The sequence below is a fragment of the Carcharodon carcharias genome, chromosome 20, assembly GCF_017639515.1.
Source record: "Carcharodon carcharias isolate sCarCar2 chromosome 20, sCarCar2.pri, whole genome shotgun sequence".
Classification (NCBI taxonomy): Eukaryota; Metazoa; Chordata; class Chondrichthyes; order Lamniformes; family Lamnidae; genus Carcharodon; species Carcharodon carcharias.
The window spans coordinates 16,552,941-16,566,124 of record NC_054486.1 but is presented as its reverse complement, the minus strand read 5'-3'; the positions used below and the strand labels follow the sequence as shown (position 1 = coordinate 16,566,124).

The 13,184-nt window shown below is 43.3% G+C and overlaps 1 protein-coding gene across 4 annotated transcripts in view; it reads right to left on the bottom strand.

Moving 5' to 3' along the window:
• The window catches only part of smoc1 (SPARC related modular calcium binding 1), a 262,010-nt gene extending 260,370 nt beyond the window's left edge, over positions 1 to 1,640 (bottom strand). For all 4 annotated transcript variants that reach the window (XM_041214635.1, XM_041214636.1, XM_041214637.1 and 1 more), the window contains exon 1: positions 1,371 to 1,640. In XM_041214635.1, the coding sequence (XP_041070569.1) occupies positions 1,371 to 1,466 (96 nt within the window). In that variant the 5' untranslated portion in view covers positions 1,467 to 1,640. The remainder of the gene's footprint in view (positions 1 to 1,370) is intronic.
• Positions 1,641 to 13,184: the final 11,544 nt, after the last annotated feature.

Here is a 13,184-nt window from a genome sequence, read left to right as displayed (position 1 = left end):
TTAACTGATCGTTCCGTCCTAAATCCTAGCATGGTGTATAAGTTAACTGATGAAGCAACATCATTCCTTTTGTCTTTGCCTATGTGGGTTTTAACATAAACATCAGGACAGCCCGTCTCTCCAGACAGCCCCGTTTAAGGTGGTCCAGGCTTTTCGCTCACTGAGAGAAAAAAAAGTTCTTTCCAAGAGCAACTTTTTACGATCCACACGCCAATAAAGAACGCGGAACATCGGCGCATTAATTTAACCAGCAGCGTTTAATGGGGTTATTTTGGAGAAAAAGTGAAACCTTTGGTAAAGAGGCCGCTACGGAAATCAGGAGGCTGTGCGGATTTAATAAAAGAAAAGTGCAGCGTAAAAAAATGATCGGTTTTCCTGGTTCATGCGCTGGTTATCTGTACACTTTGAGGTCAACTGGAATTGGCACCTCGTTAATTACATCCATTCTCATTCACATCTCGGTTCACAACCGGCAGAAATGGCATGTCCCAAAGCAAAGTCAGAAATAAACTGACCCTTCGAGTACGAGATTCCTTTATGTGTGTGTGTGTGTGTGTGGGGGGGGGGGGGGGTGGTATTGTAGAATATGGACGCGGAATATGAGGGCCCTGTTTATTTTAGGGTTTCAACCATCTCCAGATATGCCGAGCTGATTATAACCCTTAACAAAATGCCATGTTGAAAATTACAGCAAATTCTTTGTTGACGTTCATTGCCAACTTAAATCACAATCCTCAAGTTACTCTTTACCCCCCCCCCCCTTCTCGGAATACATTTCCAGAACAGAAGCCTATCGTTTAAAATGAAATACCTAAAGAGGATAGCGTGGGAGTGGACCGTATGCTCTGATAAGACCCCCAAGGCCCGTTTCGATTCGCAACAAGTGGTTACCGCACTGATACAGTGGATAACAGGGACTTGCTATCTCGCATCAAGCTTCCGAAATTTGCCCTGGACACAGTCAGTGTAAAGTTACAACACACAAGCTTCCAGAATGAGCTGAAGTCTGTGACTATTTCTCCTTCTGGATAATCTATAAAACTTTTTTTTTAAGGAGAGGCGCTGTAGTTGGCTGTCTCCAGTCCACTGCAACACTGAAGAACGCTTCAGTACTCTGCGCTTTGAGGTTCCCGAGTGAGTGAGTGAGTGAGTGTGCGTGTGTGTCTGTTGTGTGTTTAGGAGCACAACAGGTGTCATCATATGGCCGACAGGCACTTGAAGTTTAAATAGTAAAAATGATTCAGACAGAGCCAACAAAAAAGCGAGGGGGAGAGAGAATAAGAAAGCAAGATTAAATTTAAACACAATTTGTTGGACAAATAGAAAAGCTGGTTGAAAGACTGTCAGATGATGGTGTGAAACGCACTTACCCGTGGTCCGCTCGATCTCTGGGAACGGGACCCTGGTAGAACCGAATACAGCGGAATAAAGTGTATCAGAACGATAAGAGAAAACTTTCTGAACATTGTTTTTAAAATAAAAAGTTCGCACAAGTCCTTCTGCACAATGTCAATCAGAGTCCCAGGCTCGGAATCCCTAGTTGGGGACCTACAGACCTTGCCAGTGTTCGCGACTAGCTTTCTCTGTTTTTTAAGCACGCCAAAAATGTGTTAAGCAACCACTCATCTGGTCTTTTCTTCCCCCCCCCACCCCCCCCCCACTCCCCACTCCTCCTCCTCCTTCCCCCCCCCCCCTCCTCCTCCCCAACCACCCCACCCCCTGCAGTGAAATCTCTTAAATGTGCCCGCTCCTGGTAATAAAACGCAGCAACTTGCATGCGGTTCCCGTTATAGGCAACTTCACCTCGGCAGAGTTACAAGCCCTGCGATGACTGACAGGGCAACCCACCAAACGCATTGCCCCTGGGCGGGCCAGCCGAGAACAATGGAATCAAAGCGAGCCAATCACCTTGCGGGTGGGCGGGGATTTCCCTGTAATTGCGAAGAATGATTTGTATCCAAAAAAAATGATTGAGCTACAATGTTGGTCATGTTGCTCATCAGTGTCTCCTGCACTCATTTCTACAGCTGCAGCTTTAACCATGCAGGCTTGAAAATGCTGAGATATTTTGCAATGATGCTGTTTGCAATTCTCTCCCTTTGCCCCAAATACTGCATATAGTTTATAAATTAATTGCCCACAGAGAGAAAAAAAAACCTGACTGGAAACTTTGACGTCCCTTTCACCGCCTCCAACCTCGCATCCTATTCGTTTCTCAGCATTAGCAATGTTTGGATTCGGAGCAATATTCGCATAATGCACGGTGCATGGGAGGAGAGGGAGAGGGAGGATGGGGGTGGGAGGTCTGCCTAAGCAACGCCTCACCCCGCCACCCCCTGTTTTTGCTTTTGCACAGATGTTGACAAACTAGCTGTCTTTGTGTCTGGTAACCAGAAGTTTGATCTCGCTTTGCAGGTGTGATGGAGGGAAGGGGGCTGGTGGGTTGGAGGGGGAGCGGTTGGTGAAGGGGGAGGGGGTGTAGGCCGATTTAGGGCAGGCTTCAAATTGCAACCAAAAGGTGTTTTTAAAGCCTCTGGTGTGACATCCTAACTCGACCCGTAACGTCTAGAAAACATGCAACCCAAAAAAAAACTCTAAAAAAGCGTTTCACGAAATCTATGTAATTTGCGAGTCATTTTGCGGGTATTTTTTTACTGTAGGAAAAATCGCAGCTTTTCAATCACAGCTTTTTTTTCTCTTGCAGTGCAATTAGGCAGGAGATTAATGATTGCTGCATGTGTTCCTTCACAAGGAGTGAAGTTTTTACTAGCGAAAAAAAGGTGGTGGTATTTAATGAACCGGGAGACTGCAATTTATCTCTGCATACAGGAACGGATCAGGCAATGTTGAGAAGTGGAAGGTGGTGGTAATGAGGGGGGGGGGGGGTTGCGGTTTAATGTGTCAGGCAAGCACATAAAGGGGATGGCGGGGGTTGAGTGCTGCGTATCACATTAATGACAGCGGAGAATTAGTAGGAAAGCTTCGTCATATGAATCGGAGGCATACCATCAGGAACGATGCGTCAGCTCTGCAGGGAGATTTCGATGGCTTTTTAGTGATGTTAAACTCACTGCCTGATTTCAGTTCGAACACAAATTTATTTCGGATCCACTCGCTCAAACTGACACGAATTCAATGTTGCTTATAAATCGGAGCACATATGTATATATATACATGCAAAAAAAATCCTTTGTCACACATACTGTCTCCCTCAAGGTAAACACTTGGACCCATTCGTTCGTTTAACTGAAATTATATTTTTCTTAAACGCATAAAACGTGGACAAAATCTGGACAGACTTTTCAATATTGAGGAATGAATCAGGGCACAAACTTAGCCCCTGCATGGTTTATCATTCCCCCCCAACATGCAAAGGAACAAAACGTGCAAGAGAGAAATCTTGACTGCATTCATTGATGAACAGTGTTCAGTGAGAAGCAGGATGGACAGAGTGCACGGCTGATCATTTCAGTACATGAAGAAAAAAAAGTTTCATTTTTCTTTCCCCCCACCACGACTACATTTTCCACGTTAGCAGACACTGCCTTTCCTTTAAGGTTATGACCTTCAACAAATTGGTAGCTGCCGCTGTTTTTGTTTCATGCGCTGGGATTTTCCATATTTCCCCAGGGGCGTAGGGTTGTATCAGAGCCGCTGGAGCAATGCAACATTAAAGTAACGCGAAATGTTGACTTTTCAGCTGTCAAACATGTTAGAGAGAGAGGGAAAAAAAGCGCACATATTTGGCCTCTGGACATTTTCAGAAAGGAATCGAGCATCTTAGCTTCCTTCCCCCACAAGTGAGAATGAATTAAACTCGTCCCCCTCCACCACCACCACCACCTCCCCACCCCCGCCAACCTCACACCAGCAAACATATGGCTATTTGTCCCAGAGGACTACCAGTGGCTGTTAATGCAGGTGTACAAACAATATTGCAGAAAAGAACCCATAGCGATCACTCGCCCAGACTTGCTGCAGGTTCACTGCCTCGTCGGATGTCTTTCTGCCCTGTTTACTTCATGGTTTAAACTGCAAACTTTAACTAAATATCAATGACGTGTGTATGTGTGTGTTTGTGTGTGTGTGTGTTTCCCGCTTTTGGTGATGCTGAAGAAATTTTCGCCCTTGCAACACGCAGGCCATCTGTTTTTAATTTAAGGTGCCACAATTTGTTTTATGTTATTCGGGGTTGGCATGGTAACGTTTAATGACTTAGCCATTTTACACCTTTAGTATGTTTCGTGTGTAGTTAGTTCTCCGTGCGGGATGTTAGCAAAGTAGAAAGCAATCCGTTTGCAGGAGTTTCTTTTTTAATTAATGGGCCAATGTGGACAGTTATCAATGTGGAACGAGTTAGACACTTCAGGATTTACAGTTTCTCCTTATTAGGTCCCTATATCAAATTCTGGATAGTTAAGCCCGATTTCTACATTAATATTGAAATGCAAGCTGACCTTTTTTTGTCGTTTACTAACTCTTACTTGTTTTAAAAAAAACTTACTCCAATCCGCTACACAATTAAAAGGATGCGCACACGATTCTGTGCATGTTTTAGTCCCCAAGTGCTTTCCCAGGCGCCCCACCGAATGTATGTATACCTGGCGATTCTTATTAAAGGATTTCAATATACGACAGCCAATTTGGAGTCAAGAGGCGCTGCTACCTTCTCTGCTGCGGCATGTTATTGATCACTCTATAAAATAAATGCCACACGATAGGTTTTCAGCTTGAATAATATTTAGTGACCAAAAAAAAATGTAGGTTTTCTGCCATTTTACAGCCCCCAACATCCATTCAAGACAGCTTTCTCACACACTTGGATCTTTTTTGTCTGTCAGCCTTGGCTCTAAAATTTATAATTTTTTGAGGGGCGGGTTGGAGGGCTGGTGTTGTGGAGAGGGGGAACTGCTCGGGGTTCACGAGCGATTTATTTTGACGGTTTGATGAGTTTAAGAGATGCGAGGAGTATCCCTGCTGGCTGGCGCTGACTGCCGGAAAGCCCTCCCCAGTGTAACACCCCAGTCAAAATGGGACACTGTCCCCTTCATGACCCATTCATACTAGTCCGGAGGGGCGACCTTAAATCGCATGCCCTCTTCATAGGAGGCTTTATCTTTATGTTTGCCCGTTTCCTTGCAGAATGAAAGGAAGCATTTCAACAACTCCCCCCCGACCCCCCCACCACCAATCCCCTGGCAGAGATTACGAGCGCTTGCCAAGACCTGACACCAACGGTCGGTGTTGACATAAATTGATCTGAGGAACAGGTCATCGGTAAAAAGTGAAACTCGTGTGAAAGTTCCTCCCTCGCGGAACAAGTGGCTACCCTTTCTGTGGCACACCTGCGCCTCCTATTCTTCTCCTCTGTTTACACTGTGTCATAGGAAATTAATTCTTTACTGTTCTGGTATTGAGAGTCCTCCCATTGTCCCGGTGGCCCCGCTGCTGGACCCCATCCGGAGCTCTTGTGCCGGCTTAATTGAGCGTCGGACGTTGCATTAAAGGAGTGTGTGGTGCTCAGGAGAAGGGAGGAAGGGGAGGGGGGGAGAGATCAACCTCGATGGCCCCGGGTGCAGACCGCGCCGCTCACTGAAGCTAATCAGCGCAGCCCAGGCGTCAAGAGGCTTGTGTGCTGGGCACAGGTCCCCACATTCACAGGGAGGGAGAAAAACCAGTTCAAAATTGTCAGGTCCCAGTTCAAATCGGTAATACTGGCACCAGTGATACTGGACTCCCATTTTTAAGTGCCGCAAGACCAGTTTTGGCAAGTTTCACGGGTACCTTCCATTTCCAAGTTTTATCTTTTTTTTTCATTTTGGGAAGGATTGTGTGTGTGTTTGTGTGTGTGTAGTGGGTGGTGGGTGGGTGATTGGAAGCAACAAGACAGCTACCCTGCCCCTGAGCCCACCAGAGCACCCCAGCCCGCACTCCTCCATTCTCAAGAGTTCAAATCTCACCATGGCAAACTATGAAACAAAAACAAAAACAGAATTACCTGGAAAAACTCAGCAGGTCTGGCAGCATCGGCGGAGATGTAACTTCATCCGAATAGGAACAGATGGAAATGTGTTTGTATTCGAAAGAGTTACTACTGCAAGCAACCCCTTCTGAATATCCTCAACTGTTTGAGTGTCTATTATTTCAATTTGCATGCCTCTACAACATAGAGTTCCAGTTAGTTCATTATTTAGCCACTTTCCCAATCCCACGGGCAAAAAGTTCCCATCCACCTCCAAAAAAAATCTGCAGGCCATCGACTATTATTTTTTCCCATTGCCAGTTGCAACTCTGCCCCATGGGATGTGCTTATACTCCAGGTTACTTATTTTCCCTCCACAACTCTTCCAGCCATAAGCTTATAGGTCAATGTTTTTTTTCTTCTTCCCAAGATCCAGTCTTTTTCATGGAGCCCAAGGTTTTGGGATGTGATTAATCCTGCTCAGTAATTCACCAGAAAAGAATACCAAGGTTTTGAAAAATCTTTTCTTGCCATAATCTATTAATGGATGTGCACATATCACTAAATGTGGTAGGGCAGGTTGAGAAAGTGGTCAAAAGGGCAGATGAGATCCAGGGCTTCACAAATAGAGGCACAGGGTACAACAGCAAGGACATTATGGGGAACCTTAAAGAAACAGTGGTTTCGGCCTCAACTGAAGTGCTGTGTCCAGTTCTGGGCACCATGATGTAGGAAGGATGTGGACGCTGTAGGGAGGGTGCAGAAAAGATTTACGAGAATGGTTCCGGGGATGAAGGACATCAGTTACCTGGATAGATCGGAGAAGCTGGGACTGTTCTCCTCAGAGAAGTGGAGGCTGAGAGGAGATTTGATAAAAGTATTCCAGGTCATGTGGTCACTGGACAAAGTGTCCCATTGGAAGAAGGGTCAAGGACCAGAGGAAACTGATTTAAGAAGATTGGCTAAAGAAACAACAGTGACATGAGGAAGAATTTTTTTGCATAGCGAGCGGTTAGGATCTGGAATGCACCGCCTGAGAGTGTGATGGAGGTAGATTCAATTGTGGCTTTCAAAAGGGAATTGGATAAACACCTGAAGGGAAATGAAATCACAGGTTTTAAAGGGAAAGGGTGGGGGAATGGGAAGAGCTGAGTTGCTCTTGCAGAGAGCCAGCTTGGATATGATGGGCCAAATGGTCTCTTTCTGTGCTGTAACCATTTTACGGTTTCAGGACTTTACACACAGTTAATTATTTTGAAATGCAGCGAGTGTTGTGTATGTCAATTAATGCAGCTACCATTTTGTACATTACAAAATCTCACAAACAGCTATAGCCTGGTTTTGGTGGTATTATTGAGAAAGGAATGTTGACCAGGAAAAGATCAGGAATCTTCTTCAAATTATGCCAGTGGATGTTTAACATCCATCAGAATATGTAGGCCAGGCCGCAGTTTAACAATTTGTCTGGAGGGTAATATTTCTAACAATGCAGAACCCAAGAATTGAACTAGATGTCAGCATTCCTTCAATCTGTATTAGACTCATATGGTATCAGCCTAAACTTGTGTTCTGCACCTAGGATAAGACTTGACCGTACAACATTCAAAACTGAAAGCACAAGTGCTGCCATTTCTAGCAGATTATTAGAAATTTAAGAATGATATAATCGCTGACAATACAGATCCTATTACAGAAGAATAATTTGGCAAATTTTCCTAAATGTTCTTCTGATTAAAGTGTGAATTTTCTTGCAGATTTCTTTCAGTTATGTTAATACTCCGTTATGTGAATTAACGACACAAATAGAGATTAATGGGTAAGATCTTATAGCCATTACGGAAACATGGTTACAGGGAGATCAAAGCTGGGAACTAAATATTCAGGGGTTTGTGAATTTTCGAAAGGACAGGCAGGAAGGAAAGGCTGGTGGGGTAGCTTTGTTAGTACAAGATGGAATAAGTATGATAGCCAGAGATTATCTTGGATTGGAAGGTGTGGAATCCATATGGGTGGAGGTAAGAAATAACAAGGGGAAGAAGACATTGGTGGGAGTAGTCTATAGGCCCCCTAACAGTAGTTATGCTGTCAGACAGAGAATAAATTAGGAGATAATGAGGGCATGTAAAAAAGGCAATATATTAATCATGGGTGACTTTAATCTCCATGTAGATTGGGAAAATCAAATTGGCAGAGGTAGCCACAAGCAAGAATTCATATGGGATAGTTTGCTAGAACAATATGTTGTGGATCCAACAGGGATCAGGCTATTTGGATCTGGTAATGTGTAATGGGGCATGTTTACTAAATGATCTCAGAGTAAAAGATCCCCTAAGAAACAGTGACCATAACATGGTAGAACTTAGCATTCAGTTTGAGAGTGAGGAACTTAGTTCAGAAACATCTGTGCTAAACTTAAATAAGGGTAATTACAAAGGAATTAGGGCAGAGTTGGCTGGAGCGGACTGGGAAAGGAGCTTAGCAGAAAAGACGGTTGATGAATAATGATGGATGTTTAAGAAAATAGTTCATGACTCACAACAAAGATATATTCCAGTGAAAAAGAAAGATTCAAGGAAGAGGGCAAACCAACCATGGTTAACAAAGAAAGTTAAGGATAGTATCAAAGTGAAGGAAAAACATACAATGTGGCAAAGATTAGTGGTAAGCCAGAGGATTGGGAAAGTTTTAAAAACCAGCAGAAGACTACCAAAAAAATAATAAACAGGGAGAAAACAAACTTTGAGCGTTAACTAGCAAGTAATATAAAAGAGCTTCTTTAAATATATGAAAAGGAAGAAAGAGGCCAAAGTCAATATAGGCCTCTTAGAGAATGAGGCTGGGGAAATAATAATGGGCAACCAGGAAATGGCAGAGGAGTTGAATAAATGCTTTGCATCAGCTTCATGGTAGAAAACACTAATAGCATTCCAATACTAAAATACTAAATAATCATGGGGCAAAAGGAGGGGAGGAATAAATACACTAAAGAAAAATTACTAGGGAAATTAATGGTGCTAAAGGCTGATGAGTCACCTGGACCTGATGGGTTGCATCCTAGGATATTAAAGGAAATAGCTGCAGAGATAGTTGATGCACTGGTATAATCTTCCAAGAATCCTTAGGAAAAGTCCCAAAGTATTGGAAAACTGCCAATGTAACACCCTTATTCAAAAAGAGAGGGAGACAAACTATAGGCCAGTTAACTTAACACCTGTCATTGGAAAAATGTTGGAGTCTATTTTAAAGGATGTATTAGCAGAGCATTTAGAATGCATAATCTAATCAAGCAGAGTCGGCATGACTTCATGAAGGGGACATCATGCCTGACAAATTTATTAGAATTCTTTGAGGAGGTAACAAGCAGGATAGATAAAGGGGAACCAGTAGATGTAATAAATTTGGATTTCCAAAAGGCGTTCTATAAGGTACCACATCATAAGGCTACTTAATAAGATAAGACCCCATTGAGTCGGGGGTAGTATATTAGCATGAATAGAGGGCTAGCCATCTAATAGAAGACAGAGAGTTGGGATAAGGGGGGCCTTTTCAGGATGGCAACCTGTAACTAGTGGAGTGCCATAGGAATCAGTGCTGGGGCACAATTATTTGCAATATATATTCATGACTTGGATGAGGGAAATGAATGTACTATCACCAAGTTTGCAGATGACACAAAAATAGGTGGGAAGGCAAGTGGTGAGGATGACTCAAAGAGTTTGCAGAGGGATATAGAGAGGTTAAGTGAGTGGGCCAAGCTGTGGCAGATGGAATATTATGTGGGAAAGTGTGAAGTTATGCACTTTGGCAGGAAGAATAGAGGAGCTAATTATTATTTAAATGGAGAAAGATTGAAGGAAGCTGCAGCACAGAAGCATTTGGGGGTCCTCATGCATGAATCCCAGAAATCTTGCATACAAGTTCAGCAGGTAATAGGTAAGACAAATTATTTCAAAGGGAATGGAGTATAAAAATGGGGAAGTTTTGCTAAAACTATAAAAGGCACTAGTTAGACCACATCTAGAATGCTGTGAACAGTTTTGGTCCCCTTATCTAGGGAAAGATATACTGGCATTGGAGGCTGTCCAGAGAAGGTTCACTAGGTTGATCCCGGGGATGGAGGGATTTTCTTATGAGGAGAGGTTGAGTAGGTCGGGCCAGTGCTCATTGGAGTTTAGAAGAATGAGAGGTGACCTTACTGAAACATATAAGATTCTTAGAGGGCTTGACAGGGTGGATGCTGAGAGGTTGCTTCCCCTGGTGAGAGAGTCTAGGACCAGAAGGCATAATCTCAGAGTAAGGGGGCGCCCACTTAAAACAGAGCTGAGGGGGAATTTCTTCTCTCAGAGGATAGTCAAACTGTGGAATTCTTTACCGCAGAGGGCTGTAGAGGCTGGGTCGTTAAGCATATTCAAGGCTGAGACAGACAGGTTTTTAATCAGGAAGGGAATCAAGGGTTATGGGGAAAGGGCAGGAAAGTGGAGTTGAGGATTATCAGATCAGCCATGATCTCATTGAATGGGGGAGCAGACTCGATGGGCCAAAGGGCCTACTTCTGCTCCTACGTCTTATGATCTTATTTTCTAACATTTTCAGCCTTTAGCACGTCCGGTCAGTTCTATGATGAGGATGATACGTTTGACTAGTACGAGTGTCAAAACCAGAAAAGTAGTCTCCAGAAGATAAAAACAAAAAACTGCGGATGCTGGAAATCCAAAACAAAAACAGAATTACCTGGAAAAACTCAGCAGGTCTGGCAGCATCGGCGGAGAAGAAAAGAGTTGACGTTTCAAGTCCTCATGACCCTTCGACAGAACCAGAAGACCCCGATTGAATGCTCTTAACTATGGCAAGGTAAGAGTTAAGCATCTAACATTTTTTTCTCTCTCAATATTCCACAGTTTTGATTTTCAGCACTATGATGCATCTTTAGCTTTTCCCTGACACCTTTTGTACCCAATAATAATTACCCCATGGTTCAATTAACATTTCGGTATATGTGACCAGATCAAACCTGTTTCACACCTATATCTAGAAATGGTTACAGCCTCTTTTGTAAATTATTGGTCTCAGCCTGCTCTCAAGTCTCATTGAAAACATAACATGATCAATTTGCACACATTGCATACTCTTTGATATGCTAAAACCACAATTGTACATGGGGAATGTGCGGGTTGGGTGTGGGGTGGGTGGGTGGGTGTGGGGGTGGTCGGAGGGAGAAAAAAACAACTACCCTAGCCTTTCCCTCCCTCCTGTTATTGGTTTCTTTTAGCTTCCCTGACACTAAACCCTCTTGTTTTCTCCTCCCCTGAAGGTGCTGACCCTTGGTGGACAGGTTTCTCAGCATCAGCCGCACTGAAGTCCTTCACCCAAGTCGCCATGTGACTGCCACAATGGCACTGAGGCATATTATACAGCCCCCTAGTGGCTTCGTTGAGCAACTCTGAGCATAGGCAGAGGCCTTCCTGAGTTGGTTTGGCTCAACATCACACAATGACCGCCTGACCTACAAGGGAGTGGGGTGCTTTAACTGCCCGTTTTTTTTGTTCTGTAAACCAAGGAGGCATTCAAATGCAGACTAAAATTACAAGTCTGAGCAGTGAGTATATATTTTATAGTATATCTATCCTAAGAGTGCCTGATACCAGTGCTGTCTGCAAAAGTTGGAAATTAAACAAAACTCGGATGGAAGGGTTTGTAACTTATAAAGTTAAAGGGAGTAATTATGATAAATCTGACTTGGCTGATTGTGTATACAATATTGTGCTGATCGGATCATCTGTCTGTTACATATCTCAAACTATTTTCATTTTCTTTCAGATGAAATGAAAATCGGGGAAGATTCCTGATGACTGGCTGATTTGATATCACCCACTTTGTGCCCTTGCCCAACACCAATGTTACATCCCACAGGTTTTGAGCATACTAAGCAAGAGGTGCCACCCAACTGGTTTGACTCTTGTGAGAAAATAATAGCCCTGATATGGTATGACTGCACATTGCTCCATTTGTACACATTTCAGTAAAGGAGCTACAGTTAGCACCACAGATGAGATTATAAAGATGCTATGACCATCTAGGATGTTCCATCTCTCATGCTAACACCTCCAGATTACCAGAATAGTAGGGTATGTTCCTTTCAATTGGCAAGATACTGTGGCGGTTTTAACTAATTGTAGCCCAATGCCTTGAAAATGTTGAACATGTTACCATAACACATAAGATGTCTTTGATATTAGCTAAAACCAAACCCTCAATGGCAATGAAAAGAGTCAAAGCGTACCTTTAGCACAAACAAAAAGCAAGTCAGATTAGAGAGGGCCCAAAAGAAACCATGAAAAGCCGAACACTGCCTGAAAGCAGAGAAAGAAACTAGTTTCAACGCTGGAGACTTTCTTTATGGGGAATCCTAGGTAAGGGCCAAGCTACTGTGAAGGACACCACCAAAGCTGACTGGACCAGGAAAATGATTAGATTTTCTTTCTTTCATGGGATGTGAGCTTTGCTGGCTAGGCCAGCATTTATTGCCCATCCCTAATTGCCCTTGAGAAGGTCGTGGTGAGCCGCCTTCTTGAACCACTGCAGTCCATGTGATATCATAGTGCTGTTAGAGAGGGAGTTCCAGGATTTTGACCCAGCGACAATGAAGGAACAGTCGATATAGTTCCAAGTCAGGATGGTGGGGGACTTGCAGGTGGTGTTCTTCCCATGGGTTTGCTGCCCTTGTCCTTCTAGGTGATGGGGGCTGTGAGTTTGGAAGGTGTTGTCGAAGGAGCCTTGGTGAGTTGCTGCAGTGCATCTTGCAGATGGTGTACACTGCTGCCAAGATAATGTCAAGCAGACCCATAGGAGGAAGAGGAGAATGCTATACTTTCCAGTTTATTCAAAATTTAGCTTAACTCACCCAATGTTAGTTTATAAATATTTTAGAAGTACTATATTCTTTGTGGCAAATGAAACAAGCACATTCTCTTTACTACGTTTCTTGTTGGCCTCAAGCAAAAACGCCTCAGTATAGCTGTGTCTTTGCTTGCCAAATGAAAGTGGGCTATCGACAGGGTTATTTTTACAGGTTTCTTTCTGCATGTGTGAGGAAGCCATAAATAACACGTAGTATAGTAGTGTTCACCATATCAGGAAAATCGTGAGATTATTCTATTTCATAATGTTTCATAATTTAGCTTAATTTTCCAGTTTTAAAAATACAATCTGATTCAGCCAGTGG